Consider the following 21586-nt stretch of genomic DNA (forward strand, 5'->3'; position numbering starts at 1 on the left):
CGAGGTTTAATAAAATCACATACTGGTAAAGAAAACCATTACTTATTAGAGAAAGAAAATCATGATAATGACCAATAATGAACCTCCCTGCTCCTGTAAAGCTGGAAGAGAAGAGCACAAGATGGAAAGTAAGAGGAAATTACCCGAGCACCAGAAGACCCACTGAGGTTCTCAAGACGCAATGATTGATTGATTGATACATTTATTGTTGCATTAATAATGAAATACAACAAAGGAGGAGGACGGATCTTGCCACCCACCCTCTGGGCAAAGACTTAAGGGTCGAGTATCAAAATTATAAAAATATAGTATACATTACAAGAATATAAGTAAATAAATAAATACAGACATTGCACACCTTATTGCCTAAATATTCTACAGTCTGGGAGCAAACGTAGGATATTCCTTGAGTATATCCCTGAGAATGGGTGAGTCTAAGAAATAGTCAATGAGGGTATACAAGTCATGTTGACCTTGCAGCCTAAATGAGAGGACATTCCATGACAATGACACAGTGTCCCCTTGGTGCAGCACACAGCACACAGCACACACTAGGAGAAGCACTGACTTCCCAAAAGTATTTATAGCCTAATCTGAGCCTCAATGCCACCCTATCATGTGATGCAGTGTGTCTCCCATAGGTGCAAGCACAGCTCTGGGAGACACGTACATAGTGAAGACTACTGCCACTGCCCCTATGGCAACAAAGCTCCAACTGATCTCTAATGATACTATGTAAAAAGTCCTTAATGCTACTCTTAACATAGCCCAGAGTGTACTCAGTGCCAGGGTCCACTGTGTTGAAGGGCACACTGAGCAAGGTGGTCTTACAACTCCATACCTCAGGAAGATCTTGGGAGTTCTTACAAGCGTAGGTATAGCCGAGGCCTGTATTAATGTTGTTATGTCACTGCTCCAACCCGTTTGGAACCCTCACCGTTTCAGTGTTGAAGATGCAATGTACAGGTGATAATGCCTGAGTGAATCACACATGGGAAAAAAAAAAAAAAAAAAAAAAAGATAGCAACAACACCAGCACCACCGCCACCATCACCAGTGTCTCAAGTGGAGTAATCACAGATGGCGCTGTCCTTTTAATGAAGTGCAATTATGGAGACACAAGAAGATGCAAGGGACAGAAACACAGAAACACCTTGGCAAGACTTGTACACGATGCCAACCCTTGACTCTTAGGGAAATGGCAAAAATAAGAGGAATCATTGTGATATAAGAAGCCAGAAGGATCATATGGCTCTAGACAGTTTAAGTAATATATTTGAACAGGATACAAAATCTGTCATATACACCAGGCCAGCAATCACAGAGAGGGTGGCCCAGACAAAGCAACCCTCCCTCCCACCACACACACAATCACTCTCATTCTTACCCCTGTCAGCCTCTGATGGAAAGGAACAGGTTAGGCATAGCACAGTTGGCCACACACTCCTACAAAGCCGTTCCTTCATAATGTGAGAATACAAAATGGGGAAAGACATTAAAAGCAATATGATAGAATTTAGTAAGAGTGGAGAAAGACTTAAATAAACTGAGTGAAGAAAATTAACCACTTATCATGTCTCTCCTTCCTTTTCTCTCTTTCAATGCAGCTGAGGGAAGATGTGTGTGCTGTTATAGCATTAAGGGAGGTGTCAGGCTTAGCAGGCTGTGGTGCAGCGCTGGGGGACGAGGTGGGGCAGTCACAGCACTTGGGGAAGGGGGTGCAGGAGGGGGAAGTGCAGCAGGGTTGGGCGAGGGGGTCCTGGAGCTGAGTGCGAGGGATGTCCCATGTCATACCCCTCATGTGCTCCTCCCGCCACGCTGTGAAGTCCCTCAGGAGCTCACTGGTGAAAGAAAGAGGTAGTTTTAGTTTTGCTTTATGTGGTGGTTCATTCAGGGTTTCAATATGCTAGAGTGAGGTGCACTCAAGCAGGGGGTAAGTGACAGTTCCTCTTGATCTTAGAACATCTCCATTCATGCATTCACATTTCCTGTTTGTCATCATCATGCACAACCATCTTGCATGTGACACTCTCTTCAAACTCCCCATGCCTTCCATTTATTTTCTTCTCTTTAGCCAGATACCTCACACATCAAAGCCAGCTATTCTATTCACCAAAAGCTCTTCTTTCATCTGCAATTCCCTCCTTTAACACCCTCTACCAAACTCCTATATGAATATTACTAGTATTGACAATTTGCATCCAGTTCTCTTCCTCCTTTTCATCCCCCTTCTATTTTCCCAAGACTGACCTCTTCTCGGGGTCAGCAGAGAGGTCATACCGCTCCCCAGGGTCACGGTGCAGGTTGAAGAGGAGGGGTGGGTCATGTTTGGTCAGCCTGTGACTCCCTGGGCACAATGGGTCAAAGTTACTTGAATCTGACAGATCTGGAAGAAAAAGCAGGTTAGCAAAGGTTCATGTGGAGGGGCTTATCCTTTTTCACATGAGAGAGAGAGAGAGAGAGAGAGAGAGAGAGAGAGAGAGAGAGAGAGAGAGAGAGAGAGAGAGAGAGAGAGAGAGAGAGAGAGAGAGAGAGAGAGAGAGAGAGAGAGAGAGAGAGAGAGAGAGAGAGAGAGAGAGAGATTATAGTTTTTAAATATTTCACTTTGGTTTCTCATCATTCCCTATTAATGTAACACTTTCAACTTTTATTATTTTGGTTTGGGGTTAATGGTTCCAAAGTTTTGTTTTTATAATTTCTTTTCATAGTACATCATTTTCAGGTGACTTGAATTATACTACTCCCTATATGTTCAATTCATAACAATACTGACACTGCTGCTGGGCCTGACCTGATCCCTTGGTGTAGAAGTGTGCCTTGTAGGTGCCATTGGTCACTGCAAAGGGGCCCTCAGTGGGGGTGGGGCTCTCTGGGTAGATGGGCATGTACCTCCTGGGGCTCTGGTGATGCGCACACACACACACACAACTTATGCATCATTACCATATCAAATAACAAGTATCCATTACAATTTTTCAACATATTTTTATATCATAAGCCTTAAACATCCCTCACATGTACAACTCCAGCCTTTCTCCTCTATTCAACCTTCCCTAGCATCCTTACATCACACCTACATCCCTCACCGCATCAAGACCCTAGATAACTAAAAACTGTAGATATTTTGCACATACAAATCCAGCCTTTCTACCTTATGTACTTCTTCCCAAGCCCTCTGAGACTACTAGACATAAAGAAACCCTGTCCACATATCCACAATACTTTATCACAGACTAACTACAGCAAGAGGCTTAGATTAAACTCACAAATAATTGAAAAAACCCCTTATGAATACAGATCCAGCCTTTCTACCCTACTCTTTTCCACATCCTTCTGAGCAAAGACTTAAGACAATGCTACCTACGTATCTACAATGGTTTAAGAGAAACTAACCACAGCATAGCATAAAGCCCATAAATAAGAAAAACTGAATATCTTACACACACACACACACACATAAACAGATGCAGCCTTTCTACCTTAGTCCTTCCCAAGCCCCTGATCCTGCCAGACTTCAGAAAGCTTTCACACCCACAATGCCTGAACACAGACTGACCACAGCAAGGGGGTCCCAGAGCAGAGGGGAGATGTCCACGCCATCAAGAGTGAGACCTGAGGTGCTGAGGCCAGAGAGAGAGGCCACTGTTGGTAGGAAGTCTACAGCTGATACCAAGCCATCACTGGAACCTGCAATGAGTACATAAGGTTATACAGATGTAAAAATCAAGGGTGTTATTGTTATATTTATCCCTGGAAACACTGCTGCCAAAAACAACTCCATATTTGATACTAGATTTACAATTATTCTTTTATATGTCATTGTAGTGGGTACAGATGTTTTGAATTTTATACTATTACCACTTTCTCTTCCTCCTCCTTCTCCTCCTCTTCCTACTCCTCCTTCTTTTAACTTAACTTCCTTTACCTTCTGCAGATTTACCTCCAAGTACACTCATAACACTACCGACTTCTATTTCTTATCCCTCTTATCTCTTCTTTCACCTCTCCAACAGCCACCACTCACCAGGGGATATGCGTGTGGGCCAGTGTACAAATGCAGGGACTCGCACGCCTCCCTCCATGGTTGTGCCCTTCCCACAGCGCAGCAGCCCTGCACAGCCCCCTCGCTCATGCCTCGACAAACTGGGGCTGTGAGAAGCAGGGAGAGGGTTGCAATGATAGTAATGGGTACAGGAAACTTACATTTGATTGATTCTAATATTTTTGGAGGACAGAAAGGAAAATACATGGGGATGAGGAAGAAAATAAGTGAAAACATTAAAAAAATAAACTAAAGGAGAAATTTACACACACACACACACACACACACACACACACACACACACACACACACACACATATACACACATACACACACAGTACAACATTTCTCAAGCAGTGTCTTATCTATATTACTTTGTGTGGAAAGCTGTGTCTGTGATTCTAAGGAGTACTGCTGTCTCTTTATACAAGTTGCTTACATTGTTATTTTTCATCATTCACTATTATCCTTTATTTCTACAACAGTATCTTGTCTTTTTACTTAGCTGCTGTTAGGCCTTTGACTGCTAATGGTACACGTAATTTCCTTTTCAGCAACCCTTGGCAAATTTACTCACAAAAAAATTAAGCTACAAGTACTAAAAACTTTTATTAGATATTCAGGAACACCTTTTACTGTCAGTGTTGTCTTGCAAAATTGTTAACCAAACTTATACCAGACTATAATAACAAGCCGATAAGAAACTGTAGCAATCAAAGAGTTAAGGAATGAACTATTTGCATTGTTTTGAGAGCACAGTCATCTCTCTGTAGAAGTAGCTGTAGTTGTTATACTCTGCCATTTTTCTCACCCATTATCTGAAGAGAACCAGAGGAGTGTGTTAGAGAGCAGGTTGTGGTGACGCAGGGCCTCCACCACCTGTCCCACCGCCCAGTCCAGCTCGTACAGGGAGTCCCCCACTGTCCCTCGTGCACTCTGCCCTGCAAATTTCTCTGGGGCAAACTGTGGATGGTGGATCTGTGGGCATAAGGAGTGTGGTTATCTGGTTTCTATAGTTTGGGAATGGATTGGTTGCTTTTTTCTTTTATTTCTTTTTTTTTTTATGTAAGAGGTTCAGTGACCAAAGACAGCTAAAGTGAAAGAAAGGCCCACTGAGGTGCTAGTCCCAAAAGGAAGGTCAGAAGGGTCATCCAGAATTGGAGGATAAATGTCTTGATGATGTGAGTTTCAAGTTGGTGATGCAATGATTTCTTTTCTAATTTAGTCTTCCAAAACAGAAAGGTAAGTGAATAGGAAAATGGTAATGTTAGGTGGAAATCATGTTCCAGCTTGTGTACCTATCTCATATACACACAAGCACACAATATTCATGACTTTAACACTAAGCTGAATGAAAATAAGGGCAAAAGAACATGAGTTTAATGCTAATCCTGTACACAACACACAGGCAAACACTAACCTGGATTAAAATAAAGCAGGAAATTAACTTAAAGCAAATCCTGCACACAACACACAAGGAAACATTAAACTCAACTAAAAAATAAAGAAAAAAACATAAACACAAAAGATAAAAGAACACAACACACAGGTAAACACAACAGGTGTGAAGGAGTGTGGGCCTCAAAACTCACATGCAAGAAGGGGAAGTAGAGAAAGAAAGGCTCCCCTGAGGTAGCAGCATCAGCAATGAAGGTGATGGCTGCTTTGACGAGGCGATGAGTCAGGGAGAGAAGGTCAACTGGCTGCTCTATGATGGTGTTATTGCTGCAAGATCATTGAAAACAGAGGTCATTACTTGCTGGGTCTTCCTGTTTTTTATTGTTATCTTCATTCACTGCTCTTTTCCTTATCTTTATCTATTGTCTTTGTTATAATGTGCTTCTTTAAACAAAATTTGACTACTTTACTCATTTCATGTTCTAATAAAACAATATTCATTGGTATTTAATTTTTCATGTTCTATTAACTTGTATAAGTTTTTGTAAATAAGTATTATTCATGGACAATTTTTTATTTAATTTATCATCTAGCCTGTCTTCCATTAATGTGTCAGGAAGAATAGCTAAGAGCACTATACCATCATGCCACTCCCTGAAAGAAACTGAAAACCCAAGAGTTGGCCAATGAAGTCAGAACAATATGAGACTACCTGTAGAGTGGACATGAGACCTGGTGATCCCAGCAGGTGTCATGGCAGGGGAGGGGGCCCGGAAAGCAGGTGAGGCAGGGACACATGTCATGGGAGTACGGCAGGCCCAGGTAGTGGTCAAAGCCGTAGTGTGTGGGCAGGTACTCCCCCTCACGTCCCACTCCAAGGTGCCACTTCCCGGCTATCATGGTGCGGTAACCCTGGGGATGCATGGTGCTTGTATCTGATAGAGCCCTGCCTTCTGTAATAGCTCATGTTAGTCATATACAGCAGAAAACTTCCCTTAGCTTCATTTGGTTCATACAACATTAACAACATGATACTATGACAGGAGGCTGTGCAGCCTCACCTTGCTCTTGAGGAGGGCAGCGATGGTGGTCTCACTGCGGGGCAGACCAAGGATGCTACTGGGGACAAATGTTCCCGGATACACCCCATTTCGGACCTGCAACCGTCCCGTCAGGACAGAAGCCCTAGGGAGGAAGGCAACTGAACAGAACTCTAAGGATATAGAAAACAGGGTAGTACAATCCATGAGCCTTAATGAAAACAAGTGAAGAGTCATGGATGTGTTATTGTAAAGGACTGCTATATTTCCTGATCTACAACTGGTAAGTGATAATACTCATAAGTTATATAAAGCTGAAAGAGAACAGTATATGGAAGAATTAATTCACATATCTTCACAGAAAGCAGCAAGAGTGAAGAAGAAAGGGAGTGCAACTGTAAAAACACCTGCTACATTTCCTGATTTATAACGAACAAGAAATCATTGTTACAATAAAATAAAGAAACTGTTGACTCACCGTGAGGGGCTACAGACAGGACTGGTGACATAATGCTGAGTAAAGAAGCGACTCTCCCTGGCCAGCTTGTCAATCACTGGTGTTCTGCCAGCAAGAGTTTAGTTATAGTTAAATAAATCTGAATGATGAAGAAATAGCCAATATGTCAATTATTTTAGGCCAATTACCAGGTGTATACATGGCTTCTATGGCAGTCAGCTGGCTAACTGCTGTGATGGTGAGTCTCACAATGACAGTTGTGTGTACTGGTTGTACATTTAATTACTGGGAATTTATTCTCAAGTTCCACAAGGAAAATAACCACTTGAGGATGAGGGAGACGTCAATCAGCCATGCCCTGGAACTTCCACTTCCAATTAAAGTATATGGTGAGGTGAAGTTATATTAGATTAGTGTCCTTAAGGGATGTCCAAGGGGCAAAGTCCCCCCCTGTTTGGTTAGGTTATATTAGGTTAGTGATCTTAAAGGGGGTCCAGGGCCCCCAGTTAGGTTAGGCTGTTTAGGTTAGGTTAGTGACCTAAAGAGGGGGTCCAGGAAGGAGGAAGCTTCCCCAATTAGGTTAGGTTAGAATAGCCTAGAAATTTCAGGTTTTCAAAATAAACAGTTTATCGTCCTTAGATTTTCAGGAATGTCAAAAATGTCTCATTTTGGCTTTCCCCACCCAAAAAACCCCACTTTCCTACCAGGTCCCCAAGCTTTTTTTAGGGATAGGGGAAGAGAAAAACATGATAGGGTGTATTGTGTTAAAACTGTGTTAAGCTGCAATTTTATCACCAGTCTTATACCGAATGCACATTATGAGAACAATACCATACCCTTGTCACTAGTGTGACAACTGGTTAGATCAAGAAAGAAGTAATACCAGGTAAGAAAGAATATCATCACTGGGGTAAATCTGCAATCTTATACAACTTATGGCATGTGATGCAGAAGTTAATAATACTTCGGTAAGATATATGACAGAAAGAGTATATTGTACCAAACAACTGTAATACCAACAAAAGTTCATACCTGGAGGTGGGATGACCTGAGATGCGGAGGTCACCGTAACCCAGGTCATCCGCCAGCAGCAAGACCAAGTTTGGGGGGGGCGGTTGTGGTGCTGAGGAGGCATCTTGCCTTCCCTCACCTGTTCCTGTCACCTGTGCCTCTTGCATTATCATCTGACACACACATCTCGTCACCAGCAGAGTCAGCAGTAATACCCTCATACTGAAGACAGTCAGTTAGAGGAGAGGAGTTGATGAGACGAAAAGCTTTTGATTCCACCCTGTCTAGAAGAGCAGTATGAGTGGAACACTTCTCTATCATGTATAGCACGAGAACAAGCTGTGTTAAACCAAGGTTCAGAAGGTTTAGGACGAGAAAAAGAGTGAGGAATGTACGCCTCCATGCCAGACACTATCACCTCTGTTATGCGCTCAGCACACAAAGATGGGTCTCTGACACAGAAGCAGTAGTCATTCCAAGGAAAACCAGCAAAATACCTCCTCAGGTCCCCCCAACTAGCAGAGGCAAAACGCCAGAGGCACCTTCGCTTAGGGGGATCCTGAGGAGGGATTGGAGCGATAGGACAAGATAAAGATATGAGATTGTGATCGGAGGAGCCCAACGGAGAAAGGGTGACAGCATAAGCAGATGGATTAGAGGTCAGGAAAAGGTCAAGAATGTTTTGCGTATTGTTAATCTCTCGTTGACATTCCTCTCAGGAATGTCAACGAGAGATTAACAGTACCAGAGAGGACGCGTGTGAGAGATTTTCTTTTTTGGAGCTTCTGCAAAAAAAAAAAATAAATAAATAAATAAATAATAAAATAATAATAATAATAATAATAATAATAATAATAATAATAATAATAATAATAATAATAATAATAATAATTAAAATAATTAATTAATTAATTGAATTTATTTAAATTGAAATTTGAAAATTGAAATTAAATTATTGAAATTTTATTGAATGTAAGGAGTTTTATTGACAAATTCCTATTGTTTCGTTGTCTGTGGAATGTTACAATAGAATAGGGTTGCCATATATGAACTATCAAAATTCCGGACACCTTCACTAACACCTGATTATGGTCCTGATATGATACTGGAAAACATGTAAATTAATTAAAAGAAACTCAACTTCTTTACCTTTGCATATGGCTGATAATCTTGAATTCCGTTTTTCCACTTAGTTGCTGTCTTCTAACTCTTCTTCAACCACTGTGTGTGTTGCTTGATGTGCCGATGTATATTTTTCTGTAGATCTTATATTTTTAAGTAGTTCCTTGTTGGACTTTAAAAAGTGGAAGAAGTCAGCCCAAGAGGTCTCTCGGTAGTTGTACTGTACAGTCAGAATACTTTTCATTGTATCAACACTCAGCTTGTTCCTTTCCTTCGTCCGCTGACTTTGCATCAGCGAAAAGACTCGCTCCACATTAGCATTGTGGGATGTTACAGCAAAAAAAAATTGTGCAATTCTGAGCAGTTCTGAGTGGCATTCAATATTCTTTGATGCTTCAAAGTATCTGGTCCATTTTTTATGTGCTGGTAATTTACTGAAGTCTTCATCATTCTTGTTCCTTTCTACAAACTGCCTCAACTTACAAACTTGGTCAAAGCACTTTACATCATCAAGCTCTATTCCCTTGTCTATCAAGTATACAACACAAGGTTCCACATCAGTCCAGTTTGGCATTTCACTCAAGACCATCCAATTGTTTGAATGTGTGTGTGAAATACAGCCATTAAAGAGTGCATGTGCCAGAGGTAAATCTCACTCATTTCATTTTCAAAGAAATTTTTTCTTACTGTTGGTGGTTGCTCTTGTGAAAGAAAGGACTTAAGAGCAGGAAACATCTCTATCAGCCTTGTGATGCCAGGAAATAGTGACAGCCAACGACTCTTACTATGAGAGAGAAGTTTCCTGTACTCAACCTCAGCAAATTCACAATATTCCTTTAGTTTTTTTTTTTTTTTTTTCAGAGCGAACTGTGTAGATATGAAAATACTGATAAATCTTATTGATAATATTTTCAATATCAATATCCATTCTTTCTGCTCCATGATGAACACAATTATTCAGAATATGTGCTGGGCAACCTACTCCAATCAATGACTTTTCCAACATCTTCTACAGATTTGCAAACACATTACTCCCTTCTTTGTTACGCTTGAGTCCTCCAAACATTGTATTGCAGTTGTCACCTGTAAATGCCACACACTTTTTAGTAAGCCCATGTTTATCTAGGGTTTCTTTCACATATTTGGCAATAGTGTCTGCAGTCTCATTTGGGGTGTTCTTAAACTCAATCAGTTTTGACTGTAAACCACCATTCTTCCAGTCAAAGTACTGAATAATTACAGGAAACAGCTTTAATGCATCATGATTACTACCATCTGTAGCAATTCCACAGTATACTACTTCATTTTCTTTTAGGCTTTTTAAGGCAACATCAACAGAATGAGGTGCAAGCACAGCTTTTATAATAGCTGCTGTCTTTGTTTGAGCACTAGAAAACTTTGCCACCTCAGAATCAGGAAAAGTCTTTTTCAGCAAAACAGATGAACAATCCATGATAAGAAACTACCGTGATGTTTGACAGTGTGAAATGCATAAGCACCTTCTGCAGCACTAACATCTTTAGCTTCACTTCCTGGTTTAACAAAATAATGTATCATCTTCATTGATGAACCCTCTTCTTGCACTGCTCTCTTATGTTTCTCAGAGCTCACATGTGACTAAGTCATTAATGCTTTTATGTGCCAGTGAGACAAATGTTCCTGGTTTACACACCAAACACTCGGCTTCCCACTCATCCCTGCCTTTTTTTGAAGCACGGGAGTTTGTTCTGCATCTCTGCAGTGAATTTACACTTTTGTTTGGGCATCTTGACAAGAACAAGTAATAGTTGTAATGAGGTCACAAGGCCGCAAACAGTAATCCAAACTGACCCCTATCAGAGCTGGTGAAAGACTGGGGCGCGAGCGCGACGTCAAGTGAAGCGGCGCTGGGAAGGCTGCGAGCACCGACTTCATACAGGACCCATACATGTCAGAGTCTCGACCGAAACCAAACCAAAGCAGCTGCCACTCGGTGAACCCCTCTCTCTCTCTCTCTCTCTCCCATCATTTCAACCCAAGGAAATTTAATAAATGTGATTTTTTAACAGTTAGTAATGATGGAAGGTGAAATTCTGGACATTTGAGGGATTTTCAAAAATCCCCCCGGACACAGATTTCGTTATCTGATTTCCGGATATGTCCGGGAAAATCCGGACGTATGGCAACCCTACGTGACTATCTGCTGCACACCAGGGATCCATCAGGTGATGAGAGAGTGCGTCATCAGTGGTGTCTTTGACAAGGAAAACAGATTGGATCTAAAATATCTTTCTGTGAGACGGGGGAGTTAGCTGTTGCCATTATTTATGTGACATCAGTGTTCCCAACTCACGGAAGGATATTATGCAGCTCCAATTAACTTTCTCCAGACAGATGTGTGAGGTGAGTAGTGTGAATAATTTGTTGCGAAGACTGCCAGGAACAATCACCCAAAGCCACACACAGTTTTAAAAGATCTGATACTGGATAATGTAGAAGCAAGAGAAAGTGAGACCCAATGTTAACGGCAAAGAAATAATTTGGATCAATGGTAAATGAGCATTTAACAATTTTAAATATTTTAGATAAATTAGACATAACTTTAATGGTATCCAAGTAAATGTGATCAGACATCATTCTGCTACTGAAGCAGTGAGTTATGGAATATTACAGGTGAAAGAAATGGATCTTATTAAAATACAATTCCTAAACACTAAATAAGACATCACACGTTCCACAAAACCTTTCATAATGACGGCTGCATGGTTATCTGTCTCAGCAGCCTTCTCACGGCAGATGTGAAAAAGAGTAGGAAGGATGAAGAGGCTCAGAATTACTGGGAGAGGAGTCATGAAGAGCAGCAGCCACCATCATACTTAGTTATCAGCTCACTGTGGCACTGGAGCTCAGGCCTCTTTGATTACATGCTGAAGTCCTGACACACATCTAATAAAAGGCTGATAATACTACTGTTAATAGAAACTGATTTACTAGGAATGAGACTTTACAGAGTATTCAAGTTATATTTCAAGTAGTAATTTATGCTTAGCTTCTGACTCAAAATTTTAATAATCTGAAAACTGCCTTTGGAAAATATGTGCATCTAAAGACAGTCTGTACAATTTTTGCTCTATATGCTCTTTTGAATTAATATTACACCATTAAACAAAATTATCAGTTTGTCCTTGAACATAGCAAATGTTCTCTTCTACACAGGAAACTAAAAATACAATGTTATACACAGGCAGTCCAACACTGTACATAAGAACCCTGGTTTGGCATAGATGCTCCTCCTGCAATTTGAGTGTGAGTGAAAAATATCCTCATAGATAGTATGTACATATATATTGTCTCATACTGTTTTGAAAGGCAGGTTCCACACCTACATGTCTCATTGGAGATTCCTTGTATATGTGAGTCAGCCTTATTCCCTGATGACAGACACCTCACCCACCAGGCATCAGCCATGTACAGCTGGGTGAGATGCTATCAGGCCTCTGGTGCCTCATGCTTCACACCACTATGCCCTCACTGGTGCTAACCCCACCACTGGTATGCTGTGGTAGGAAGCTGGATGTAAAGGCCACTGCCCAAGTTATTTGCAGCACAAGGAGATGAGCAGTGACGTCACCACATCCCTGTGCTAACAGTAAGCACTTTGACACCAGTGTAACTTGTGACTTGGGATGTTTGTGACTCAGGTGTGAGCCTCACCACACAAAGTATTGGCTCCCACCTGACTTACACTTCCACTCTGACAAATAAATATATCAGAGTCAGTTTCCCTGCAGGGAGAACTGTAAGTTAGAAATATTTCCACTAGTCCTCTAAGTAGACCCCATATTACAGTACTATTTATGTAGACCTCACCATCTCCTATCTATGGAGGTGAGACAATATTAGACTTAACAAATTACATATAAACATTTCTATGAAAATAAACACCATTACTAAACAGAAATGTGTATAGACTACCACAGATACATGAAAACTTCACTATTCACAGTTTTGACACATGATCTAGGGGCTTCAAACACTTCTCTGACCCAGCATTCACAACACTCTTGTTTTTCATTCCAACAATTCAGGCACTTTCAAGGTGGGAGGATCAGTCCCCTTAAAGAACCTCAATTATCTTGGTACTCTCTCTCTCTCTCTCTCTCTCTCAGTAATTATTTGAGTATATGTATGAAAGAAGGTTTAAAGTGATGAAAAATATTAACACCCTCCCCATTTTACAAGTAGTGAAGGTTATGAGGATCAATGAAACATGGAAGCTAATGAGTCCATGTCCCTTCTTTCCCTGTGTGCTATGTGTAGGTGTTCCTGATTGAAGCAAGACACAGAATGAATGAGAATGAGCATCTGAGAGAGAGAGAGAGAGAGAGAGAGAGAGAGAGAGAGAGAGAGAGAGAGAGAGAGAGAGAGAGAGAGAGAGAGAGAGAGAGAGAGAGAGAGAGAGAGAGAGAGAGAGAGAGAGAGAGAGAGAGAGAGAGAGAGAGAGAGAGAGAGAGACTGACTGACTTAATGCCTTGAACTCTCTACCCAACATCAACACTCAGAACTAGAATATATGTACTCTCAGCCTCCGACTAGCAAAGTTCTCCCTTAAATCCTTTATGGCAAACTGGTTTTCTCACACATAAATATCTGCTGACACTCTCCTCACAACTGCTCCTCACTAGCTGTCGATGGCACATTACTGGGTAGAATTCATGCACGATTACTCCTACTGTTCATTAAGTTAGCGATAATAATAATTCCCTTGGAACTCCTACTGTATGTACAGTAACAAAGGATAGCAGCCAATGAGAAATGAGGAATTCATACACATACTACCAATATACTATGAGATACTTGACGGCTCCCCAGTCACTGCATCCGTCACCAGGATGGCAGGCGTCTGGGCCTGATGGATGCCTTCACAATTGCCAGGGAGGAAGAGCCAAGCCAATCATTCCCCTTTGTGGAGTATGGCAGAATCAATCACCTCCCCTCTCCCAGCACTACCATCATGGGGTCCAGCACAAGGCCTCCTCCTCCCATCGCCAGGCTGTGCAGCTCCACGTCTGCTGGGGACACTCTCCACACGCTGCACTGGGCTGCACACAACACAGGCACTGCTGTCCTTCACTGCCACCAGTGTGTGGTCTCTCTACCATCAAGTCGATGTAATAACTAACACAATCTCACTCGTGATCTACTCAATGCACAAATACTCCTCTATCCACAATCACAATGTCACTCTTCGTACTTCACTACATTAAATTGCCACTTTGTTTTAACATTAAATCTGATAATGATAACAAAAATAATAAAATAGTAATAATGATGACAATGATGATAACGATAAACCAATAGAACTGACAAGAGTTAACATTTTCCTGAAGCTTGCTCTGCAGAAGGAAGATTGGTTCCACCAGTGACTGGTGTCCTTACAACTATAATACAATCAATGGTATAACCATTGTATATGCTACACAGGCCATCTCTAGCAGGAGAGACTTGGCCATCTCGGCTACTTGTCCGAGGCCTCCAGGGTGGGGCCGTAGAATATGAGCTCTGGGATCTGGCCCCCCTGGACGCCCGTGCCATTGGTGCTTTCCGAGGAGCAATGGAACATGAAGGTGAGCGCCCCCATGTTCACCTCACTCATGCCCTCCTGCCCAAAGTAGGAGAGCTCAGCCCCATCCAGGATGGCAGAGGCGGTGTAGTACACGTCCCGTTCCACCTGCACTGGGTGAGTGAAGTACACGTGGAAGGTGTTGGATGAGCCGTCTGAGAAGAACTTGGTGGTGCTCTCTGCCAGGACCTGTATGGATGACAGGGAGATGACACGACACTTGACACACACCAGCCACTGTGGCACTACTACTGCTTTGACCCTAACACCTCTCACACTGAAAACATTCCCTACATTCAGACCATGACCCTTAGAACACCCAACAACATGAATCACAACACACACAAACCAATCATAACTCATCACACCAACGACCAGCCACAGCACATCACAACACAGCCTCCTCACACCACTCTCATTACTCAAAATCAGCAAGCAAGCAGGCCCACCAACCACCTTCCACAACAACAAGAGTGGTTGCCTCACCTCTCCGTACTTCTTCAACTCGATGCGCACATTGTAGTCTGCCGCGCCGCTGGATGACCCATACAGGCCATAACCAACGATGAATATCCTCTTGTCCACCATGAAGTTGATGGAGTCCACCCGGCCCCGGTACCGCCACTGGTTGCTTCGGTACGCTGACGACTGAAACCTACCAAACGTTGTGACGCGGGTGCCAGGAGGGCGTCAGGGTGCGTCTGGCTTTAGTACTGCATCACTCACAGCAGACACTTAAGTGATACTCATAATGTCCACACTGCTGAATACTTTGCTTTTAATTTCTATGACTTTCTTCTACTTGGTGCTCTTGTATATTTGCAATAAGCAGAGTCAGCTGTTACTCCGTTTTAGCTAAATTCTAAGTCTTCACAGGGCAAGTGAAATTTCTTTTATGGTACTGCTCAAAGAAATCAAGGGTAGCTTTGAGTGCGAGGCTCTATCACCTCTATAGCGTCCAAGGAAACACCCTTCTAGACAGTCCCCCAAGACAACAGCCATAACCTATGCAGAGAGAGCAAAGTCTTCCCACCAACCTGTGGCAGATCTGCTTCTTGAGTCCCTGCCTTGGCTTGATGGGGTAGGACACACTGGGCTTGTTGCGAGCCGTGAAGTGGAGAAAAAGATCCGTGGTCTCCTGCAGCGTGAGGATGCCTGACTGGGCTGCTCCATTGGCAAACTCTGCCAGCTCCATGCAAGGGATACGGATCAGATTCATTGCTTGACCCAGTACCTGTGGAAATGGGTGTATGATAAAGTGAAATGTACAATTTCAACCTTTTATTACAAACAGTACTGAACAAGCAAGCCCCTCTGTCTTTTTCCCCAATCCTGGATAAATGATACAGAGACAAGCAAGCAAACTCCTCCCACTTTTCCCAGTCAATGTCACTTCCTCACACACACAAACACACACCACAACTTTAATTCTATACTGAATAAACAATACTGAAATAGAGCAACACAAGCTTGACTCAACATTATAGCTTGGTAAAACAAACATACCTTCCTCTTGTTCTCTGGGTTCAGCTCCAATTCCTGCCTGACACACTCCGCCTCGGCCCAGTTGAGAGCAGCATCGAAGAGCACAATCTCCCGGCAGTTGAGAGTCTCCCGTGACAGCACACTCATCAGGGTGGGAAAGTCAATGTCAACAAACCCATCAGACTGAAGTGCCATCTCAGCCTGAGGGAGGGATGGACTGAGTGGAAAAAGTGTAGCTTGGTAAAGGTCATGCACATACACACCGATGCACACACAACAAAGTTGAGAAAGAGATGATTAAAGAAGCTCACTTGGGCAGAGAAATAGTAATGAAAGATCAGTACAAAGAGCACAAGAGTACACAGGAGGACAAGGGAGTATGATGGCCAGGTAGGGTGTCTAATGGAAGAGTTAACATGGCATGTTAACCTGGTACCCCCTCAAGCTGCTGTTAAAGTAGTGGTAGTTACTCTTGAAAAAGCCATCACTCTTTGCATTCCCACATAAATAAGGATATCTAGAGAGCTGAAGAGGTGGATGAAGCAAGGAATGCACATCAAATGAAGGAGAAACTGGAAAATGTACAGATAAAAAATCACACAAATGTACTTCATGTCCAGCATGCTACAGCCAGCTAAATACACACACCTGTGCATCAATAACCTCCCAGCATCGTGTCATCAGTTCGGGCTCCTCAAACAACCGAGACTGTGAGAGGAGGAGACAGGCGTTGCGAGCCGTGAGCGACACCTCCAGAAACTTGACACACTGCTGGGCAAGGTGTGGCACGAGGTACTTTTTGGCTGCATACAGTGTGGCCAGGACTGTGTCAGGCTCCAGCCGGATCTCATCACAATACAGGTACCTTTGGGAGTGTGATGGAGATGTAGGCAAGGAAAATACTTTAATTCTTGCTCTATACTATATACATGACTAGAAGTGAAGATGTGAGTTAAAAAAGTACTGTAATTTTTATTATATATCACTTGAGACTGGAAGTGAATAAGATTAGGAAAGCATTTTAATTTATGATCTGTACTACATACATGACTAGAAATAAAGACATGAGTTATAAAAATACTATAAATCTCACTCTGTATTACCTGAAAGACCGGAAGTAAAGGTGGTTCAGAAAATATTTTAATAGGAGAGAACAAAAGTCCAACTGAACTCTGACATCCCACTGAGACACAATACAGAGATACAAGACCAGCACCACCTGCAACACCTCACCTGAGCAGGGTAAGGAAGGCCGAGGGCTCCACATCAGGCACCTGCACCTCCTCTTCTGACTTGAGTCCCCCGTAGAACATGGCATAGAAGACACTGCTGCCCACTGCCAACACGTACTTATGGGCCGGGATCCTCTGTGTGCTGCCTGTAGGGGAGAACTGGCTGACTGAGATTCACTGACTGACTGACTGGATGACTGGTTGATTAAATGACTGATGGACTGATTGAATGACTGACTGAATGAATAATTAGTTGATTAAATGACTGACAGACTGAATGAATGACTGACTGACTGACTGATCTGTGTTTGACTTAAACCAACAGAAGGGTTGTTGGTTTGAGTTTACATGGTTTAGGTCTGCTTCTCTCTCTCTCTCTCTCTCTCTCTCTCTCTCTCTCTCTCTCTCTCTCTCTCTCTCTCTCTCTCTCACACACACACACACAGCAGGAGGTTGGATATTCAACAGATGACCAGAAAAGTTGAAAATGGGAGAGATTTGAATTATGCAAAAAAAAGTATAATTTCCCACATAAAATCCTAAATATACTAGACTAGAGGAATGCAAACATAAACTGAACCACATAAGTGAAGCATAAAGCCTGCATACTGCTACTACTACTACTACACACACAGTCACTAATCTTTACTCAATCCTCAAAATAAAAACAGGCAAAATTAACACACACACACACACACACACACACACACACACACACACACACACACACACACACACAACTAGCAGGTCCATCATATCCTAAAAAATACAGGAAATACAAAACACACACACACACACACACACACACACACACACACACACACACACACACACACACACACACACATACACACACACACACACACACACACACCTGGCTGGCCAACCACAAAGTGCACATCTGCCATCAGTTCATTGTTGAGCATTGCCGCATTCCTCTCCCTCAGACTGGTGGCGTGAAAATTGGGGTCCGAGGAGGTGGAGGCAGCAGAAGCACCGAGGGGCACGGGGGAGAGAGGTGGTGGGGAGGTAGCACTGGTGTGGCGGTGCTGGGGGGAAGTCGGGGCACTGGAAGGCTGCAGCACTCCTCCTCCAGTGCTGCCCCGCCCCCCAGTGCGCCCCGTGTTGCCCCCCTCGCACTGGTCCTCAATCCCGCGCAAGGGAGGAAGGAGTTGGCCCATGAAGAGGGAGTTCTCATTGTCAAGGAGGCTCCCTGGACAGTAAGAGATGGGAATGGTTAATGCTGCAATGAAGTGATGGTTTATACGAGTATCTAGCAGTCTAAATGATTAAGAGTGATGAAAGGTGAAATATATACTGTTTTCATGTTAAAAAAATTTATGAACAGTCCTAAGGAGAATAATAATTTTAAGTTCAGGTTCTCTCTTATATGGAAAAAGGGGAAAAGTATTACTAAAGACAGAATACCCACAATTCCAATTCAAAAGAGAAAGAGAGAGAAATACTTGAAACACTGATTAATGGCCAAGAAATTGCAATACAATTAAGATGAGACCATCCTTTATCTAAACATAAATAATTTCAGATAAAAAGATAAATGCATATGATAAAATAAATCAGTCATACTGAAGAACCAACACACAACAAGGAAGTTATATCAATGAGAGCAATTCAGACAGAGACATACAAAATGAAAATAAATTAATGATAAGGAAAAACTTAACATAATTAAGAAGCAATATTACATAAATTATCAGACATTAAGGTAAATACAAATAGTATATAAATTATATGAAAAAAAAAAGAATCAGCAATATTAATGGAGTAATAAAAATGCATACAGCAACTAACTAAAACAAAATAGAAAAAAAAGTACAAAACAATAAAAACATGCAAAAATATAATACTAATTACAAAACATATATGTAAAATAAACAAAGACAGAAAACAACTGGAAAAAAAAATAAAAAAAAAACAATAACATCAAGAATTACTACAAAGACAAAAGAGAAATAAATAAAAAAAAATACATACATAAATAAACAAATAATAAACAAAGAAAAGTAAAAACAATGAAAATAACAAAGAAAAATAAAAGAAATAGAAAAAAATAAAAATAAATAAAAAAAAAAAAAAAAAAACATGAACAGCAAAGATTAACTCTACACCTACAGGGCTGGACTGGCACACACTCACCTGAGCTGGAGAGGAGGGAGTGCAGGGCAAAGGGGTCTTCATACTGGGTCCTCTTGCACACCTGCTTGCTGGAGGGGGACGTCTGGCTGCCACTGTCCATGATGGGGAGTGTGGCAGCAACACACTGAAGACCAACCTCACTATCGCACCTCACACTCATGCTGGAGAGAGAGAGAGAGAGAGAGAGAGAGAGAGAGAGAGAGAGAGAGAGAGAGAGAGAGAGAGAGAGAGAGAGAGAGAGAGAGAGAGAGAGAGAGAGAGAGAGAGAGAGAGAGGTACGCAGGAAGTTACTAACCCCTCCACTTTGACACAAGACAAATATCATCATTATGTTCAATGTATGAAATCTTTACAAACACCTGCAAGAAAGTTATGGGAGAAAGAATACATTTTGCAATTTCTACCCAGTTTAAAGATTGGATGTGGCTGAAGAACAAATAAGGCTGCCTCAGTGATTGGTAATTTGGGTCAAGAGTACCAAGTGGCTGTCAAAGGGTTAAGGAGACAGACAAGCTATTAATGAAATACCTACACTCTATTCTGATCACGGTAGAAGGAACACGGGAAACTAGGGATATATAGTCAGATTACTAGCAAACTTTCATTCTGGTAACGGTAGACAAATGCAGGAAATGAAGATGTAGTCATGTTATCACAAAAGCCCTTCTATGCCAAGCTGGTCAGGGTAGGAGACACACACATGCACAGATTAAGAGCTACATTCCCAGTGTGGGTGGGTTGGGTAAGGCTTAGTAGGTGTGATTTCATGAGGTGTGTTGGACGGGCTTGTTCCTCCCTCTCCTCCACCCTCTGATTACTTCATGCCACGTATTAAAATTCTTCGCAATGATGTTTTCCATGCCCTCGCTGGCCTAAACCCTCAGAAGGCTTATGGACCTGATGGGGTCCCTCCTATTGTTCTCCGAAACTGTGCCTCCGTGCTTGCACCTTGCCTAATCAAACTCTTTCAGCTCTGTCTGTACTGCTCTTCTGATCTTGCTAACTGCATGCCTCCCCTCCTTCCGCGGCCTCGCTGCACAAGACTTTCTTCTTTCTCTCACCCCTATTCTGTCCCTCTCTAATGCAAGAGTTAACCAGTATTCTCAATCATTCATCCCTTTCTCTGGTAAACTCTGGAACTCCCTGCCTGCTTCTGTATTTCCACCTTCCTATGACTTGAATTCCTTCAAGAGGGAGGTTTCAAGACACTTATTCATCAATTTTTGACCACTGCTTTGACCCTTTTGTGGGACTGGCATTTCAGTGGGCATTTTTTTTTATTAGATTTTTGTTGCCCTTGGCCAGTGTCCTTCCTACATAAAAAAAAAAAAAAATAATAAATAAATAAATAAAATAATAAGATAACTAATCTTTGGTGGGTGTGTGTGTGTGCGTGCGTGAGTTAGTGTGTTGTACTTCACCGTATACCGAACGTGTATACAAATGGGCGTGATGGTGAGAGAAGGTGACATCATGGGAGTGCCGGGAGAGCACAAAACACCCATTCCCTGATCCCACCCCCCTCTCCCGCCACCACTGTCTTAACTATCACCAAAACATCACAACCGCGGTCACACTCTCCCCGCCTCTCCCCCTCACTCCCCAATCATACCACCACGAATTACTGACCCTCACAATAATCCCTCAGCTTCATCTTGCCCCGAGGCGAGAAAGTGAGGAAATTATGCCCGCAATCATCTGTTTTGCAGCCGACTTCAGCTTGCCCCAGAAATGTCACCTCGTAATTCTCGGTCATTTTCCATGTACCCATTGATCTCTCCACCTCCCGATGACCCATATAGTTAGGTTCGGTAATCTGCGAGGTTTTGTGGTTGTCTCATGTCTCTGGTTGAGGTAATTTTTCTGTTTTTTCGCGTAATATTCTTACCATTACTGTCGCTACCGCCATCTTGTTTATTTTGCTCACTGTCTCAGGAACTCGACACTCACGTCTATAATAATGTTTTAATTCATAGTACTTATTACTGACTTTTATGTCCTTATCTTAATCACACGTATTTTTGTGACTAGAAAATTGCT

The 21586-nt window shown here is 42.2% G+C and overlaps 2 protein-coding genes across 2 annotated transcripts; both read right to left on the minus strand.

Moving 5' to 3' along the window:
• Positions 1-1246: 1246 nt before the first annotated feature.
• Positions 1247-9746, minus strand: LOC135109873 (arylsulfatase A-like). Its single transcript, XM_064021664.1, has 12 exons — positions 9098-9746; positions 7970-8733; positions 6959-7042; positions 6502-6625; positions 6153-6352; positions 5635-5767; positions 4854-5020; positions 4025-4149; positions 3557-3687; positions 2792-2900; positions 2251-2386; positions 1247-1841 (listed from the first exon to the last, which is right to left on the minus strand). Exons 2-12 carry the CDS (start codon positions 8167-8169, stop codon positions 1538-1540), a joined length of 1713 nt encoding a protein of 570 aa, XP_063877734.1. The 5' UTR covers positions 8170-8733; positions 9098-9746; the 3' UTR covers positions 1247-1537.
• A 2275-nt stretch (positions 9747-12021) lies between these two features.
• On the minus strand, positions 12022-21586 carry LOC135109871 (BTB/POZ domain-containing protein 6-B-like). Its single transcript, XM_064021660.1, has 9 exons — positions 21435-21586; positions 19547-19707; positions 18264-18602; positions 17391-17535; positions 16806-17022; positions 16179-16358; positions 15710-15906; positions 15159-15327; positions 12022-14861 (listed from the first exon to the last, which is right to left on the minus strand). Exons 2-9 carry the CDS (start codon positions 19704-19706, stop codon positions 14568-14570), a joined length of 1701 nt encoding a protein of 566 aa, XP_063877730.1. The 5' UTR covers position 19707; positions 21435-21586; the 3' UTR covers positions 12022-14567.

Source organism: Scylla paramamosain, chromosome 19, assembly GCF_035594125.1.
Source record: "Scylla paramamosain isolate STU-SP2022 chromosome 19, ASM3559412v1, whole genome shotgun sequence".
Classification (NCBI taxonomy): domain Eukaryota; kingdom Metazoa; phylum Arthropoda; class Malacostraca; order Decapoda; family Portunidae; genus Scylla; species Scylla paramamosain.